This window comes from Dreissena polymorpha, chromosome 12 (assembly GCF_020536995.1).
Source record: "Dreissena polymorpha isolate Duluth1 chromosome 12, UMN_Dpol_1.0, whole genome shotgun sequence".
NCBI classification, from domain to species: Eukaryota; Metazoa; Mollusca; class Bivalvia; order Myida; family Dreissenidae; genus Dreissena; species Dreissena polymorpha.
In genome coordinates, this window is record NC_068366.1 from 25170973 (window position 1) to 25191353 (window position 20381).

At 35.7% G+C, this 20381-nt stretch overlaps 2 protein-coding genes across 2 annotated transcripts in view; one reads left to right on the forward strand and one right to left on the reverse strand.

The window, feature by feature from the left end:
- LOC127852459 (E-selectin-like) overlaps positions 1–1931 on the reverse strand; it is a 12484-nt gene extending 10553 nt beyond the window's left edge. The window contains exon 1 of the mRNA XM_052386414.1: positions 1787–1931. Within this exon, the coding sequence (XP_052242374.1) occupies positions 1787–1931 (145 nt within the window). The remainder of the gene's footprint in view (positions 1–1786) is intronic.
- On the forward strand, positions 1930–3270 carry LOC127852460 (zinc finger protein 862-like). Its single transcript, XM_052386415.1, has one exon. It carries the CDS (start codon positions 1930–1932, stop codon positions 3268–3270), a length of 1341 nt encoding a protein of 446 aa, XP_052242375.1.
- The last annotated feature ends 17111 nt before the right edge of the window (positions 3271–20381 follow it).

Genomic DNA, 20381 nt, shown 5'->3' on the forward strand with positions numbered 1-20381 from the left:
CACAAATCTACTGCCTAATAACGCTTTTGCATTATTCGGCATGCTTCGCAATAAAACGTGCATTGGAACCGTATAATACACATTTGAACAAATAGGCTAGCGTGATTAATGGAATTTGTTTTGATTATTACACTTGCGACAAAAGGAATTGTCAGCTAAAGATCTGCCATTGAAGTCTTACTAAAATGCTTGAGCACAAACGTATATATTTTTGTAATGAGATGTTCATTAAATATCTGACGTTTTTCCGAGTTCCACACATTGGAATTTTAACAGAAAATTGTGAACAACTTTTAATTCTAGTAAATTACCATATCGCCGAATTATATTTTCCAGCATCAACACACGAAAGCAGAATCAAGGTCAACCTTCCTTATTGTTATTGCTCCGATACCCTTAATTTTAATATAAGATACTGCTAAGAGTAGCATATTAAATTAAAAAGATAGCAATGCATGAACTTAACTTCAGGGTGCATATTTATGGTTAGACGCAGAGGTGTATAATATTTCTAGTTTCCATTACAAAGTCTATCGTTTATATGTGTACACATAATAATTACCCGATTCACACGACTGCGATACATGCACGAACAATGTGAACATTAAGAATATAAGGATAATTACTATTTGTAAAAAGTCCCGTGAACCTCATTTAAATACATGGGAAAACCTCAAGCTGAAAAGGAGAGCGAACATCAAATATATTGCATAATACATCCGTTTATTGTAAAAATTTAGATATCTGGAAGATTTTGTTAAATATTGCTTTGACATGCGTTTTGTCATTCTTTGATTTCCCAAAAAATTAAATTGTCCAAAACGCGACATGAAAAAACTCATTTACACTGTTCCAAAATAACTCACGATGCTATTTGTAATGAACGCAGTATAAACTGAAATTATTTATGTGTTTAATAACAGTGCAATTGGCTTAATTTAAAGTCAAATCAATTAAACAACAATGGTTCCGTTATAAATTTAATACATAATCAAAAACTGTGTTTCATATTGGTTAAATCTGTGAATAAAAAGAGACATATGAGCTTAGAGAGATTTGTTTTCAACAACAAACGGGTTTATTGGCGATCGAACACGTGTATTGGCATATACATTTAGAATAAGCGCAGTCCATATTAAGGCGAGTAAAATATCTTATTTGTCACATACATAGATAGTGAAACAAACAAAATTACAAGATGTTATGAAAAGTCGGGTACGCAATAGTAATAAGAGAGACTGGCTATTTACCAGTATATACACATGTTTAACAAATAGTACAGCTGAAAGATACAGTTCTAAAAGAAATGCTAGAAATACAATCATAAATTTATATGAAAAAAGGTGTTCACTGGAAAAAAGTGAATTATATATTGAGTAAATGCATATGAAAAATGAACACTTCAGTGAGTACACTACACATGTTTTATATATTAAAATTGTTAGAAGAAATATAAATATTAAATAATGTATGATGAATCATTAAGTAACGATCTTAGACAGGCTTATAACAGTACCGCAATCTAAAGGCGCAAACGCTTTTTGAACACTTAATATACCTATGATGTATATTCTAAGGAAAGATGAACCATGAAATCATTGTTTTAACAGAAAATACACCAACGCTTATTAACTGATTTAAGTAACTAAACACAATTTTATCATGGCTATATTTATAGTGTATTAGGCTTGTTCAGTATTGTATCAAATAAACGAAGTTATTATTATAATAACTTCGTTTATTTGATACAATGCTGAACAAGCCTAATACACTATAAAGTTTCTACAGTGCCAGGCCGAGACTGTGGAAGAAGATGTACAGCAGCGGGTTACTAACAGCGAGGTCTTCGGCTTGATGGTGGACGAGTACACAGACGTCAGCAGTAGGAAACATCTTGCGTTGGTTTCTAAGTATGTTGATAACGGAACCATGAATTTGGCCTTCCTGCAAGACATCCAACTTCCCAACGGCACCGCTGACGTCATCTACTCGTCCATTAAAGACTACATGAAGACCGCCAAAATTGACCTTGGCAAGATGACGTCGTTTGCCAGTGACGGACCTTCCGTGATGGTTGGAAATAAAAATGGTGTAGTTGCACAAATCCAAAGGGACAATCCTCGGGTGATACCAGTCCACTGTATAAATCATCTTTTGCAACTGGCTGTGTCGAAGGCGTTTAGTAGTGTGACAGAAATTGATGCTATTGATGAGCTGCTAACAGCACTATGGAAATACTACCACTTCAGTACAGTCAAGTCAGGCAGCCTAGATGCCATCCAGGATTTAATAAGAGAACTAGGTTCCAGTGACACCAAGCAAAACTTGACCGTGAAAAAGGCTGTGCACACAAGATGGCTTAGTCACGAAAATGCTGTTCAATCGATCCGAAAACTTTACGAACCAATATGCATGGATCTAGAAAATGCCATATCTAGTGGGCGGGACAAAAAGCTGGGTGATCACTTTGGAGCTTCTGCGAGTGTTCTCCTGAAGCTAATGAAAAAATATGACAAATTGTACTACATCCACCTTTTGTGTGACATCTGCACAGTGTTGGCAAGACTGACGTTGCTGTTTGAAAGGGCCGATGTAGACCTGTCGTCAGTCCAACCCCAACTGGAATCTACAGTAGTGAACCTACAGCGCATGAAGACACGAGCTGGGCCATTCTTGTCCAAGGTGTCATCAGTGGCCGAAAAACTAGGGATTGAGGAAACTGATCATGACAGAGTACAAACTGCAAGGAACAAGTTTATTGACACGTTACTGGAGCACCTTCAAGAGCGGCTGGATCATTCAGAGCTTATCACGGCAATGGCTGCACTAGACTTCAGCCATGTGACACAAGAGCAAATCGCCCTGCATGGGGAGCAGGAAATCATCCAGCTTGCCGGCCACCTTCAACTGCCAGAGGAAGAACTGCTAGCAGAGTGGGCAGACCTGAAAGTCAAGTTCCATGCAAACTCGGAGGCCAGGTCACCCAAACTCATCTTGAAGCAGCTGAGCGACAAACAAGAATTGGTAGGGGACCTGTTTCCGAACATCAAAAAACTCCTGTGTGCATATGAAACTCTAATTCTTTCCACTGCTGCTGTTGAAAGATTGTTTTCTCAAGTGAAGCTCATAGTCACTGAACACAGAAACCGACTTGAAGTAATGACTACAAACAAATTACTCATCATAAAGCTGAACACAAAATCTCATTGTGACATTGACATGAGGAAGGTCGTCAAGTTGTTCCTGAAAAAGAAGAGAAGGATAATGTAAAATTCTGTTAAAAACAGCAACAAACAAATGAAAACAATGTCATTACGAAGAATTTTCTGACTATTCAACAAAGTGTTAGTGTTTATGAATCTCCATTTAAGATGCACATAAAGGACTTGTTTGTGCCATGTGTGTAACGTTTTAAATATAAATAATTGTTTAAGAGGGTAACTCATTTAACAGTATTCTAATACTTCTTTGAAAAGCTATAGTTTGTATAAGATATATAACCTATGGTGTTTAATCTTTTTTTTTGTTACTACATGAAAATATAAAACACATAATAAAATATACATTCTGGATTTTGTTGGTTTAATTATTCAACAATAAATCTCAAAACTATACATACAATGTTTGTGTGTAACAAAGCTTGTTATTAAGTCACTATACAGATATATTTGTGCCCTTTTTATGGATGTCGCGCGCTAAAGTGTCCTTTTTTGAAATTTTGCACCACGCCTCTTTTCCTTCCTGTATAAAACACTATTATAGCATTTTAAATATATATCATAAGCATTGCAAGGAAGTATAATTGAATATTAAATGATGAAGAAAAAAAAGGTGTTATTTATTAATCAAATTTTGATTCAACTACTTTGAATAATTATGCTAATCAAATACATTATTTCAATGGATCATTTTGGTAAAATAACTGTTGACTGTTAAGTCTTTTTTAACCAGCATTTATACGCCATGCTCATCCTTATAGAGGCGTGACATATGTCATTGGCGATCCAGTTTGCTGATACTTGATACGTGGATATCAGTTGTAAAAAGACAATGACTGACACGATTGTATTGTTCTAAATATGTGCCGTGCTCTGTGAAAAGAGGATTTAATACATATGCGTAAAGTGTCATCCCAGATTAGCCTGTGCAGTCCGCACAGTCTAATCAGGGACGACACTTTCCGCTTTTATGATATTTTCTGTTTAAAGAAAGCCTCTTCTTAGCAAAAATCAAGTTTAGGAGGACAGTGTCGTCCCTGATTAGCCTGTGCGGACTGCACAGGCTAATCTGGGATGACACCTTACGCAAATGCATTAAACCTATTTTTCACAGAGCACGGCTCATATAAATGCGCTTCATTGAACAGGTCATTTTGAGATTAAATGACTTTGATCATTAACATTCTTTAGATTGCGATATCTGATCATCATGGGGCATACAGGTGCAGACAATTGAATAATTACAACTATTATACTCGTTAACATTAATAATTACTAGTTCAAATGAGACATATCAATAATTATTGACTACGATGTGATGATAACACTTAACTTAAACAGTCTGTATCATTGGACGGCTTATATTCCAACGATTTGTTTAACACACAATACGACTTCTTATGTGCTTTACAAAATAAGTAAAGAATAAACACAAATTACTCAATAAGAGTGCCAGGTATTTTGATAACATAAACACTGTTCTTGACATCCGTGTATCAAACATACAATTCTATGTAATTCCAAAATTGAGTTGTACCGGAATGTTTTCGGCATTCATAGCATATTGTTAGATTATTATACTAGCATTACCAAACTCGACTACTTTCAATAATATTCAATATAATTTTAAGTTAATCACCAAGTCAATAATGGTATATTCTTGACGGACTCGGGATTAAGTCTTCGTGAAAGTAAAAGTCTATGCATGTTTTCGTATAATTTTTGTATAGTGCAACTTTTAGCAAACAAATTGATTGGCTTAATTATTTTAATCAATTATTATTTCGAGAAAATATGCTCTAAATTAGAACTTCTGAAGAAGCTGCTTTACCTGAATATGATTTAGTTCTTAATAGCCTTATAACACACGAAGGACTAATGATAAGTATTAAACAATAAAAAATGGGAAAGACGCAGGGGCTTGATAGTCTAGGTGCAGAGTGTTATAAACACGCCGCTAATGTTATATGCCCAGTACTTGGTCGCTTTTTAATCACATTCTAAATACAGCAATATTTCCTGACATGTGGGGCGAAAGCATTATTGTTCCCTTACACAAAAACGGTTCTAACATGGAACCGACAAATTATTGAGGTATTTCATTGATAAATGTTGTGTATAAAATATTTTGAAATATTGTAAATTCATGACTATGTACTTTGTCCGAAGATTTTGGTAAATTAGACGAGTCGCAATCAGGTTTTCGTTAAGATTATTTTACAATAGATAACATATTCGTCTTACAAAGCATGGTTAAAAAATATATAACTAAACCAGGAGGCAGGTTTAATGTCTGATTCGTTGATTTTCAAAAGGCCTATGATGGGATATTGCACTATAAACTATTTTATATAATGCAGAAAATAAGTTTTAAAGGAAAACTATATAAGGTCATTGTCTCTATGAACTCAAATTTGCGGAGTCGCGTGCGTGTCATATATAACATTGTAACATTTGTACAAGGCAAGGGGATGTAACTAGCACGATCATTTTTAATTATTCATAAATGAGTTATCCCTTTACCTACGTGACCGATGCCATCAAGGATGTAGCGGGTTGCTCTTAAACCGCTATTGAACTACAGCGTCACCTGAATAGTATCTATGATTTTTGCCAAATAAGTGGCATGGCTGTAAATGAAAATAAAACCGAAATAATTGTATTAAGAAATGGTGGCCCATTGCGGTCATATGAAAATAGGTTCTATAATGTACATCGTATAAATGTTACATCAGTGTACAAATACATGGGTTTATTGATTACTCCTTAATTAAATTGGTCCCAGGCTAAAGCTTAGTTGGCAATTCAAGCAAACAAATCCATTAATGCGATAACAAAGCTACCAAGGCTATTTTGGAAAATTTGACCTTCAAGATTATTTCTAACTTGTTGACTCAATGGTAAAGCCAATCCATACATACGAGGCGGACATATGGGGCCATACCTTTTCTGAAAACATAGAACAAATCCAGACTCAATTTTGCAAAGATTTTCTTGGTCTAAATCGGTCAACCAACAATTGTATGGCTCTAGGGAAGTTTGGTATATTAGAATTATTTATAGACTATCATTTCAAGTGTGTTAAACACTAGTGCAAATTTATTCACATGCAATTGCATAGATACCCCAAAAACTGTTATAATATGTTGAAACGCCAGGATGAAATCGGAAGGACCAATTGGGCTACTTCTGTTAAAAATCTTTTATTTTATTATGGTTTTGGTTATATCTGGGTTTATCAGGATGTTGGTAATGTTGATGTATTTTTACAATTTTTTAAAGATCTTTTTTGTTGAAACAAGAAAAATGGTCAGGAAGTTTATTCGATTCGTCTAAATGTGAAACATAAAGAATGTATAAATCATTGATTGTACAAGAAAAAATATATTTTACTTAAAATACCATTTTACTAAAGAAAAGCACTTGCAAAGTTTAGATGTTCCAACCATTAGTTTCTTATTAAAACTGGGCGATATGTTGGTAAAGCACATGATCTTAGATATTGTACACATGGTCTAAATGTAGAAAACACTTTTGTCATTTAAAACGAATTTCAGGTATTTTATCATTGTTCAAAATTTCACGAAGAACGTATCATATACTTTTTTTCGTGGTATAGTGAAAACAGAAAATAAATCGATTTTATTAATCTGATAAAAACGAAAAATGATCTAAAATTGAAGAAAAAATCATTGTTTCATAATGCACAAGGCACAAACATAAAACTACTCACAACTCATGTATGTATAATGTGACATGTCTGTAAATTGCATTTTGGACAGATGGCCTTTAATTACGAAATAATTTGTCTTGTCTTTTCTTGTCTTGTCTTGTCATATATCTTTTTAGCTTAAAACTAAAAGATGAGATTTAGCTCTGTTTTGGTTCATGTTATCATGCCTCGGGAAGTTAAAACTCTGTTGCTGTAGTAAGAAATCGACTACTAAGCAGTCCAACGGTCAATAAATTGACCAGTATTCAATTTTATTTTTTGATCGGAGTTAGATGTGAATTCCGATTTAACAGGGTTAGTTGGAATTTCCAATTTAAGTTTTATGATATATATCTGGGCTAGGTGTGAGATGTGGATGACCTTTTAATTGCTTTTAACTCCATATGCATTTTTGCATTGACCGTTCAAAGGCAGTAGAGCCACATGTATTTTTATTTGTACTGTTTGTCTATTTTATGTGGTACGTCTTACATAAACATACACATCTTTATTCCAATCACCTGATGTACATGTCTGAATGGAATCACGAATAATTCAGTTATGTGTTGATATTACGCAGACAACAATTCTACGGAATTTCTTGTAAATATAATGCATATACCTTATACCTTATTAAATGGACGTCGCATATGCACGTCACATATGTAACGTGTGTATCCATGATGATGTTACACAAATACTAGGGGATATGAAATAAATAGCTTTGCAGTGTCTTTAATGTAAAAAGCAACTTCTGATACTCATAAAACAAAAAGGTTGCATTTTTGATAAAGAAACCCTTTGAACTCGGCAAAGCCCTTAAAGCCCGTGGAAAAACTTTATACATTATATTTGCATATGTGCATGTTTTTTTCACTGAATGATAATTTATTGAGATGAAACACATCAACGCGAATAAACGAAAAGTGTAACCACCCTTAATGTCCTTGTTCGAAACTGTCGGTGTGCGTCTCAGTCTATGTACATCTAAGTGCAAGACAACAATATAGCTATGGACTATACAAGATAGAAGCGGTGTTTTTTATCAAAACTATTAAACAACCAACCAATTATGAAATTCCAGATTTGTAGTGTAAATGTAGTGCAAAGGTAATATATTATTTGTCTTACATAAAAAGTTACACGAGTTTCTCTCGCTATAATGTATCAGAAAATGTATTATTCCGAAATCAAACTTTTTCCAACAAATTGTTTCGTCACATTTTAAAAAGTTTCAATATCGTAAACATGTTTTACTTGCAAATTACAATAACCTTACAAACTTCAGTTTTGTTGTTTAACGAATATTATATATGTTTTGTTTGTGAGTTAAAATGTTTATATTGACAAAGATCTTTCGGCGTGGCTCTGCAAAAGCCAATATTTTATAAGACATTGATAAAATGATGATAAATATAAATATATATATTTTAACAAACAAACAAACAATATATATATATATATATATATATATATATATATATATATATATATATATATATATATATATATATATATATATATATACCACAGCCACTTTTTTCTTGTGTGCATTTTTGGTGCGGGATGCGGCGCTATATGATATGCCCGGAAAATGTTCTGACGGTTTAATAAGGGGGTGGGGTTTTAAAAAAGACCCCCCCGCTAATTTTGCCGGGCGTTTTATTTTTCTGACAATAAGGCATTTGATCGCTACATGGATGGACATAAAATTTACATTACAATTTTTTGTATAAATAGCAGATGAATGCTTTACTGAGTCTAAAAACGTTCGTTCGCAAACATGTCGTTGTATCAAAGACTTCAATCTTACGAAAACAGGCCATCAAAACGAAGCATTAATCCGCATATAAGCGGCTATGGTCGTTACGGCGTGTCAAAGGAAGACCTGGCTAGCCAAGGGTTCATCTACGACACTTGTGTAATCTCCGAAACTATTGAGTGCGTTCGATGCGTGTTTTGCCATGTGCACATTTCCATTTGGAACATGGATAAAGAAGATGTAAAACTGAGGCATCGACAGCTGTGCCCCGTTTGCCCTTTTGTGTTCGATTGGGTCATGAACACAGAAGAAGAAGTGAAACTTAGTCAGCGACGGTTTAGCCGTGCTTGTCCTTTTGACAATGAATCATTCGGTCGGTACTTACAAAATGAGTTTTCCAAGCTATATCAAAAAGCGAACAATGGAATTGCGAAAACAGAAAGCAATAACCAACGATGTTCAACGAAATCGGTTGATATCCTTCAAACCAAAGATAACCAAAATGATGACGAATACGATGATTACAGTGATTTCGATGACCTGCTTACGGCGAAAATTGAAAAGACTTGTACTCGTACCCGCCCCAATTCCTATAAAAAACAAACTGAAAAGCAATGTAAAAAGGCTGAACAAAGGCGTTTGCAAAGGCAACTTTCAAAACGAAGAACAAAAATACGCAATGCAAATCGAGATCAAAAACAAACATATTGCCAGGAAAAAAACGACGATGATAATTACACAACTCAAACAGTTTCCAATGATCGAGATGTAAAAATACATGATCGAAAAATGTGTTGGGTTTGCAGAAGCCGTGATATCGATGATATGATAGAAGATCAGTTTTTGCAATCTTACGAACGTTTTTTGGAGGAAAAATATAAAGAAGAATTCGACAATTGTTTTGCGGACGAAATCGGTGGCGTCGATGATGAAGAACAAAATCAAATTGAACGTGTACCCTATGTTCTATCGCCATATGAATATTTGATTGATAAAAAGGTGGAAGAAGAGGCCCACCATATTTATTTTTCTGATTATGAGGCATTCGATGAGGCATACGATCGATACATGGATGAATATGTATATCAACACATGCTAATCAACGAACCAAAAGATATATACCATCAGTACGTAGCACAAGGATGGATATGAAAATCAACACATGTTTGTTCTGTTGTAATCGATTGTATGTGTTAATAAAAAACCTTGAAACAATTTTGCGTGTTGTTTGTTATTTGAGTATGTTCTGAACAAATCACGATGTGATACAATATTACTCATGGTAATTTTATTGGTATATCTAGTCATCGCGTGTGCGCTAAATATTTCAAAAACGTTCTCTGTTTCAAGTATCGCTTGGATAATATCTTCTGACTTCTCCGAACCGTGGAAATCTATTGCGCCACATATCCAGTTTCCACCGTGAGTATAATTATACATCAAATCGAATCTGCACCGGTTCGCTTTCGTAGCAAGAACTCTCAAAGTTTCGTTTGTCACATCCTTGATCACAAAACACCAAACTGAAAAGGTTTTCCTTGAAGTACAAGAGTCCATCAGCGCATGTTGAATCTTGATTTTGCTTATGTTTGTTTTGCTGCAAACAAATTCAACAATTTCATCAAATAGACACATTATCAACTTCGTTGGTTGTAGATAGAGAAGCTTTGAGTCTTGCGTACGTTTCGAATTGATGTGCAAAATGTTCTCTTGTATTTATTTCTACATGCTGGAAATCTGTCCACAGACACATAGGAATGCTATTTGTGGTGTAATCCATGTGAATGACTGGAAGACAAATAACTTCAATTTGTTTGTAGAAAATACTTATATAGGAACTTTCCAAAATGACAATGCATCAAAAACTCGTCATGTATATGTTTGTGCATATAGTCGCCCTGTTTTTTCCCTTAGTTTTACAAACAAATGCGTTAGGACGTCCTAAACCAAATTTTTATGAACCGTCTTGTTTGAAGCATGTACAGGACAAACCGATTGACGTTACGAATGGTTTATTTTATGTGTTGATAAACGTAACCTATGAGTATTTGTCATTATACGACGATGTCAAAGAAAATTTACAATTTTTCAACAAATGGATGAAAAACCCAGAGTTTAGTTTAGAAGGACATGAGCAACAATGCAAATCCATAGGTCTATCTAGATGTCCGAACAAGAAAAAAGCGTTTTCGAAACCGGTATACAGTGTAGTTGATGGTTTTGTAGCGGGATCAATGTTTATCACTTACGACTTACCCAGTCTTTTAGTTAGATTGCAAATTGAGCCGAAAACGTACTCTATCAGTGAGTTTGTGGAATCTGTGTTTACTGAGATTTACACACACGCTTGGATACCTTTGTTTCCGTACAATTTTTCATTGACCTATGATGGAAGTGAAATTTGTGCAAATGGGATGCACGGTCATGCCTTCATCAGATTTAATACTGAACTGTGTACAACGTTCGGAACATGGTGCGATGTGAATTTAGAAGGTGCTAGTCCCGAAAAACAGGATCATGCGTTAACACGAATCAAAAATGCGTTATTGAAGAGAAAAATGAATGATTTGTCAGTCGCCAAGTATATCAAAGAATATGATCTAGGTTTGGAAATAATCCCTTCTAAGTCCAAAGAATTGCGAGACACAATTACACAAATAGAGCAAGAAATGAGTGAGATCCGCTTAAAAATCGATGATAAGTTCGACTTTGACTATGATCAATCTGACGAGGATTACTCTGACGAGGATAACTTTGATGAGGATTACTCTGACGATAATTTGGATGAAAAGCAAAGCGCTGAAAATATTCCAATTATCGATTTTTCTAACTTTTTTTTCAAAAACACTAAAGTTCTGTCAGTAACAAACAAACCTATCGTTGACCCTATCGTAAGCCAAAAAATTCACGATATTCAAAATGCCAATACTTTCGTTAGCCAAACATTTTACGATATTCAAACTTCTACCAACAAGCCAAAAAACAAAATAAGTCCGCCAGTTAAAAAAAATACTGTTGTTAACCAAACTTCTCACAAAATTCAAAATGCTCTTACCAAGCCAAAACTCACCGTTAGTCTGCCAGTTAAAAACGATAACATCGTTAACCAACAATTTCAAAATATGCAAGATGCTATCAACAAGCATAAAATGGGAATTAAGCACAACAAGCAGACCGTTGCAGAAGTATCTACGTATGGATTGCAAAATTGTTACTGCCTAACATGTAATCGTTCTACTACAATCGGCAAAGTACATAACAATCGTTGCTATTTCATCAACTTGGATTCATCATTCAAGATTTCCTCTAATACGCATTCTTCTCCATTTCGCGAGTACAAACTCTTGATTATCAACGAACGTGATCGTGCTTTACATGAGATACTAAGTCAAACAGTGAAACAAGTGAGTAACGAAGTTATTCTCGCAAAAAAATCCTCATCATATCAACTTACCGTCTACAGCACCAAAGATGGCAAAACTGTTGAGAGAAAATGTATGTCGTTATTCAGAAATACATACCATATTGAAAACTGCACCGAAAGCACGAATGCTGTGCTTATAGCCAGAAATGGTCATTTCATTCGCGTACCACAAATGCAATTGGCTAATTTCACATACTGTGATATTGGTGCTGTGAAAGCGGAAAATGGCAAATGTTTTCGGATTAATGCAAATTGTTCGCACTCAAGTATTGCGAGTGTTTACGATTTGGATAATACGGTTGTTTCATATATGGTTAGCATTACTCAGAACACGGCACACAATATGAGTGAGTCAAAGTTTCAAATAAAAAATATAGATGACAGTTCTGTCACAAGCGAACACTTCATTGTGTACAACAAAAGGACGAACAGTGGACAAGAATGCACGTATGTCGACATGCGATCAAAGACAATTTCATTCGAAAAATGCAAAAAAGGACTCACAATTTGCGAGGTATTGTTTGGTAAAAGTGCATCGAATGACAAACCGGGACTTAAAAAACTAACGTTGTGGGAAACTGTCGCTGTTAGCGTTGGTGGATTCATTGTGCTTGTGATAGCTGCTATTTGCTTCATAATTGTACTACACAGCATAGCTCGGCATAACGAAACAGTTGTAAAGAGTTAACATATATCAAAGCGTTTGTATCCGCTATTGTCATAACTCACAATGACTTCGTATGACAACATGTATACCATTGAACGCGAGAGCATTGGTAACACTCAAGAATTTTCCATCCACGTTTTTAAATGCATCAGCGTTTTGATCAATGAACAAGAACTGCTCGAAAGCATTTTTGAAACCATACTAGACGATATTGGAGACGAAAACGTGTTCATATTCGACTTGACAATCGAGTTTTGTTTCACAAAAGTTAGTAAAACTCTATATATCAGTCAGCTAAATTCGCAAAACTGTTCGTGTTTTGACATTACTTGTGCTATGCAGGAACAAGGAATCAATTTCACGGTACCAGCTGATCTTCATGTTTTTGTAACAAAAAACGCATAAACACATTTTCAGTCATAATTTCACTATTTTGAGTTGTTGATGGACTACAAAGTTAAACCATGTAACGGTGAGCGCTGCACTCTATGTTCTCAAATAAAGAGTGGAAATAGTTTTCAGTTCAATTGTGGTTTTGTATACATTGTTGAAGATGGAGAGAACTTAACTTGTAAATCAACAGATGTTATATACGTACTGAAGTGCAACACTTGCTGCGGTGAGTACATTGGAGAGACCATTAATATGAGAAAACGCATTCATACACACAACTCTCATATTCGAACAGAGCAGCATTTGTGTCGAGCTACTGACCATTTGATAGAATGTGGGAAACACTTGTGCGATGTTAAGGAACGGTACACTGTATTCGTTTTGGAGACAGAGCGAGACAAGCACGTGCGTAAAGCCAAAGAGGCGTACTACATTCGATTATTCAAGCCAATGATGAACAAGTAAGGCGTGCATTATTTTTTCACACGTATATATATTGATGCGTTTAACGAAATAAGCACACTCGCAATAACTTTCAACGAAGGCACAACAAATGCTGAACAACCGTGAACGAATAAATGAGTTTGCAAATGCTGTCCTGCAACACGGCGTGAAAAGGAATTGGGTTTCTGAAGTCGAGCCAGGTGTCTTCGTGTCGCCTAACTATAGTTCGAAGTTAGAAGACCTTTCTAAGAAATTACAACAGATTGATACCAAACTAGCGCAGTACAGACGCCTCAAAGTAAGAACGCAGCATCTGATAAAGGGCATCAAGAAAACAAAAAACCTGCAAGACGATGTTTTGAAGACTGTGAGCTCCAAGGTTTTCGATCGAGTTCCAATTGATGTGCTCAACAAAATACTCGGTTCTGGGGAAGACGAAACCATGTTTTCTTTGATAGAGCGAATCAAATCTTCCAAGGTTGAGGAAAAACGCAACTATGCCGATATCGACATCTCCGATGCAGAAATGTCAGATACGCTGAACGATGATGAAGAGGAAATAATGAACGCTCTGGCTGTTAAGAGAATGCGAAAATCTGGTGAAAAAAAAACTGTTAAGAAACCGAAAAAGGAAAAAACAATACTCAGTGATCTAGAATTGAGCGATGATGACCAATGACTACGTTGTTGCAATATTGTATGATTATGTTGACTTGTATTTGTCATATTTTCGTATATATGTTAAATAAATTGTACCATTGAACTGTACACATGTGTTTCTTTATCAATGGATATCGATGAGGATTTGATTATTGACGAAGACGAACAGTTAGCTCAAAACACCTACTTGTTTTCACCCATGTACTCGAGACATCACAACGAATGTTCGCTATGCATTTTGCAGTACATAACAGAATACGAAGAGCAAATACGCACATTCGAAATCAAGCTAGTAGATATTAACTCGAAACTCGGGTGCGGAATTCAAACGTGTGTCACGATGGTTCTCAATGAGTTCAAAGACGATGAACGCATGTCGCTGTTCACGAAATTGACAACTAGCGAAATAACAAGTCATTTTGACTCAGTGTTTGGTTATCCAATGTGTGGATACAACCGACTGAAAGCTTACAATTTTTTCTCTCTGTTTGACGAAAGTACGGTTAACAATTCCACATACATAAAGTTTATTTACGATACATACAAAACTTCGAGAAACACTTCACTCTGTCCTTACTCGCTTTTAGGCGTTTATGTTTTTCTTGTTATGATTAACACTATAGGATGTGATTCCCAGCTCAAGAAAAAACATGACTTTTTGTGGATGTTCAACTGTCTATACAATCACAAATTACGGTTTGGAAAACTGCGATAAAAATCTATTTAAGGTTAGTTTTTCTATAGAAACACTCAAACCACACACAACCATGTCAACCATGTCAACCATAAACGTTAAAGATATTAAACGGGTCACTGACACCGAAGCCACTAATCGCTTGTTCACTAAACTGAAGTACGATATTGGTATTGAAATCTCTTCAAAGCTCATTCAGTCGCTTAAACAAAGCAAAGACAGGGTTGTATTTTATGTGGGCAAAGAACAAAGATCATACCCAGCAGCAATTGTGAAAATGTTCACTAACGTTAAGACAAATCATGTCAAGATTCAGCCGAAGTACAGTGTTCAAGAATTGATGAACGTGTTTGAAATTCTCATGAACCTGTCTGAGTACCAATGTAACGGTCTCACGCTAGATTACTCGGATTGGCAGTCAATCTCTAGTCTGGTAAACATGATCGAACTCGCTGAGCACCTAGGCATGACAGAAGTGGTGATGTTTCTTAAACGCATTCCACAACTTCTTACATTTCACAACAAAACCGCGTATGATAACGAATTGCTCAGAAGAGAAAACGAGTCTAAGGAAAACCAAAAACCAATGTCTGTCAACGAACCTAGCGAAAACGATGAAAAGCGGTCAAGAACTAGAAAGAGAAGCTTTACAAAAGTGTTCAGTCGTAGTCTGAGCCGAAAGCGCAGAGAAGAAAATGTTATGAACTAAATATTGTATGTATAAATGTTGTTTGTTGTATGTCGAAAATAAAGAGTAAAAACAGTAAACTTGCGTGTTTGTTTTCGTGTTTGTTTTCTTCACGCAGCAAGATAAAAACCATAATGTTAATATACTTGCATCTTATCTACCAACTAACAACTAAAACATGAAATTCATTTCAACATTTTATTTGACGATACTATTCAAACAAATACACACACAAGCATGCAATAAAAGTCATAACACTAATCAGTCCAATGAATCCGCTTCCAATCAAATATTTCAGATCTACAAACAGCGCATTTGTTCCCGTATATATGCATGTGCCAGCAACAGTGTACGCAGAAAAGGTGCATGCATGGTGTTACGGCAAAGGTTTTCTCTTCATTGCAGCAAACTATACAAGTACGCGAGTCTTTCACTGCTTGCTCTTTTTCCAGGTGAAGTTGAGCCATACGTTTTTTGCAGTCTTTGCAATCACAGCAACTATTTGCTTGAAAGCGTTCACGAAGTTCTTTCATAACCTGTATGCATTCTTTTCGTATTTTTCTAACAGAAAACCACCATCGTAAGTCTTGAATACAGATTATCGCAAGCATTGTAACACCGATCATGGCTTCTTGTTGTTGTCAAGTTTAGTCTTTTTGCGATCCCAAAAATCGGGGTTTCGTTCTTCGATGATGAATCGAATAAGCAAAATGCCAAGAAATATAGTCGCAAACATCAAGAAATGAAATGAAGCTTACTTTTTGTGCAGAACTTTTATATGCAAATTTTGTAACGATCTATATCACAAACCATTTCACTTTGTCTGCTATCGTTGCCATTTGATTACGGGCATTGTAAACCACCACGACCATGCAAGGAAAAGTTGCACAAAAACAAAAGCTATAACCAAAGCAACAACCACAAATGTTAGTGCAATAAAAAAGACCCAAAAGCTGTTTATTTTGAAATCATCGTCACTCGATGAATCAAGTCCCATGCCAGGAATTCGAATCTGACACAGAGTTCGTTTTGTTGTACAATTTTCATTCGAAATACATTTTTCATTCACGTCGATATACAAGCACGTATTGTTCCCATCAAATGACACTCGCGAATAAACTATCACATAATCGTTTAATTCGAGCGTTTCGTTCAGACTGTCAATTTTAAGCATCAAATTATGAGATATCGCATTCACCGTCGGGTCGCATTGCAAGTCTTGAATACAAATCAACGCAAGGATTGTAACAGCAATCGTGGCTTTTTCTTGTTGTTTTAACGTTTAGTCTTTTTGCGATCCCAAAAATCTGGGTTTCGTTCTTCGATGATTAATTGAATTAGCAAAATGCCAAGAAATATAGTCGCAAACATCAACAAATGAAGTTAACTCTGCGTAGAGCTAATATATATGCACATTTTGTAACGATTTCGATCACAAACCATTTAAGTGTCAGTTAATATGGGAAAGTGTTACATTTCAAAACATGTACTTTGGACGCAGATGGTCATCTTATGCTCGTCCGCAAATGTCGAAGTATGATCGCATTGAAAAAAGGAAAAGGAAAATCAAGTCACAAGCTGATGCAAAACAGTTGTGGGAAATAGTATCGAAGCATTTGAGCATCACATCAACGGAAAAGCCCAAAGTTAAGAAGTTCTATGCGTATAGATCTGAAACGTTTCAACCGGGTTGGTCAAATTGTTATTTCGAGCCAAGACCTGAGTTTAAGTACGAAATTAAACTAACGTGCTTTGGAATCACAGTTCATCTTAGCGTGTACTTAATGCTTGTTGAAGATGTTGTTGGAAACGTCGAAATCAACGACGATAATTACGCCGATGTCGATCTAATAATACGGGATACACTAGATGAAACGAAACTGCTTTTCAGTATTTCTGATCGAAATGGCGAGACTGAAAAGAAATATGATTTACTGAAATCCAACGGCTGTGCTATGTGTAAGGAAATCATCGATATGATTGGTATCAAAAACATTTTTGATAAAAACGATTTGTTTGTAGAGTTGGAATCAAATTTATCGTTTAGTTTACAGAGCGACCGTGAATGTGATGATTGAACATATGAATAAAACAACCAAAAACGTATTTTTCTGTTTTCTACTTTTTATTCAACAAACTCGCTTACAATACTGTACAAACGATGTCCATTTACCAGGTTGATTTGCAACCCAGTCAGTAAGTCTATATTTACGGAACACGTTCTGTAGTTTATTCAGGTGGTAGAAGCCTTCAGCGTTGTAATTCGATATTTCACGTACGACGGCCGCAAACAAAACAAATGCTGTCACAAACACATCCCAGCTCAAACCATTGTTCAGCTTTTGTTCAAGCAATTCGGCGAAATAGTCTTCATCAAAACAAGCTATGGTCAGTTCATCTTTTGTAAGAACATGCATCGTAACAGTGCTATTTACAAGCAAAATCACACATTCGACGATGTCACAAAGAGTGTCATTTGAGTCCTCAAACTGCTTGCATTCCAAGTAATTTGCTACCATCGCAGCCACAAACTCACAGCTGAACATTTTTTTACGTTATGACAACTACTGACTTTGCGTGAATGGTTTTATACTCGAGTTAGGCGCTTGTTATTTGAACTGTTGTAGTAGTTTGTAAACGTCTAGATTGAAATCCTTGCAACACATACGCAATAACTATAACTATTACCAAAGAAACAACCACAAATGTTAGTGCAATAAATAAGACCCAAAAGCTGTTTATTTTGGAATCATCGTCACTCGGTGAATCCAGTCCCATACCAGGAATTCTAATCTGACACAGAGTTCGTTTTGTTGTACAATCTTCATACGATATAGATTTTTCATTCACGTCGATATACAAGCACGTATTGTTCACATCATATGTCACTCGCGAATAAACTATCGCGTAATCGTTTAATTCGAGCGTTTCGTTCAGACTGTCAATTTTAAACATCAAATTTTGAGATATTGCATTCACCTTCGGGTCGTGCGTTCTGTTAATCAGATAGTCAAAAGCGTTTTGAAACTCTTCTTCTGTTTGCAGCACTGCTGGTAAGCACTGGCCATCTTCATTCACCACGAAACAAGTTTTAGGTGATGTGATCGACGCTGCTGCGTTTTCGTCAAATGAACATGTCTTGTACGCACGCGGATTGAAAGGTGACACAGTCACAAACTCTCCTCGATCCGCTTTTAACAGCGCTACGTTAGCCGTTTCGCATGAAATGCCCAAATATTTTCGTTTGAACAAATGAACGCATTGAGCAGGTCTGTCTTTGTTGTTGAACAGCGCTATCTTGATAGAACCTTGAATGTTGTTCAAAATAAATTCGTTGCTTACTTGAGTGAAAACCGTTTTTAGATGAATGTTTTTTTGTCCAAAAATGACCACATCGTATGCATTATAGTCGGTACTGTTTACAGTTTTACGTACATTGACGTGCGTTGAAAACTGGTTTCCAACTTTGAACTGTTGCTCAATACTGATAAAGTAGCAAGATCCATCATATATTTTACCAATACTTTTAGTCGGATCACACACATTGCAATAACAGTTTTGTAAACCGTAAGAAGAAACGCTTTGAACTGTTGTGTCTGCGCGGACAACAATGAAAAAACACAAAATGATAAACGCCCGCATGCTTGGCTCAGAACATCAAGAATGACAAAATCCGTTTGTTTAAGTGTGTTTATATTTATTTTAGTTCTTATGATCTTTTTATTACGTACGACATAAATCCTATTATTCCAAAAACGATTGCAAACACGACTAGAATGCAAAACACAACGTCGACAGATCCTTTTTCGCCATGTTCGTTAGCCTTTGTGGTTGTTGAGCCATTGGTGGTGATATTACCACTCGTTATGTTATCGATTTTACTGTAGTTCTGTTGTGTGCTAGTTTTGTTTGCAACTCTCGATGTGGTTGTTGAAGAAACGTTTTGAAATGTTGTGTCAGCGCGGACAACTATGCAAAAACACAAAATGATCAACGACCGCATGCTTGGCTTAGAACATCAAGAATGACAAGATGCGTTTGTAAAGGTCTTTTATATTTATTTTAGGTTCGTTGTTTTTTCATGACATTTGACACAAATATTATCAGTCCGAGAATAATTGCAAAACATGCTAGTATGGCAAAAACAACTTCGATTATAACGACCACAGATATGTTTTCGCTATTTTCGTCAACGTTTGTGGTTGTTGAACCATTGTTGGTGATATTACCACTCGTTATGTTATGGTTTTCACTGTAGTTTTGTTGTGTGCTAGTTTTCGTTTGCAACTATCGATGTGCCAAGATCGCTATTTTCTTCAACCTTTGTGGTTGTTGAACCATCGCTAAGGGCATTGACAACTGATGTGTTATGTTTTTTACTTAATGTTTTAGTGGTATTTTCGTGTGCAACTCTCAGTGTTGCTTGCGTGCTTTTTTTGTTAACCTTTGTGGTTGTCCGAACCATTGTTGGGGATATAAGCAAGCGTTGTGTTTTCCATTTCGCTGTTTGTGTGTGTGTCAATTTCGTTTGAAACTGTCGATGTGACGAAATTCATTATCGCTACTGCGTTTTTCGATGTCTGCAACATGATTAGATGTATTGTCTGGTACCAAGAATCGCCATAGAGAATCAGTAGCTAGCATCCTACCTATATTCGGGGTCAAAATCAAAAAGAGTGTGCCTTTGATTTGGAAACAAAACCTGTCCCTGTGATTATC

Coding starts and splice junctions, on each gene's coding strand:
- LOC127852460 (XM_052386415.1), top strand. CDS start 1,930: ATGAATTTGGCCTTCCTGCAAGACATCCAACTTCCCAACGGCACCGCT.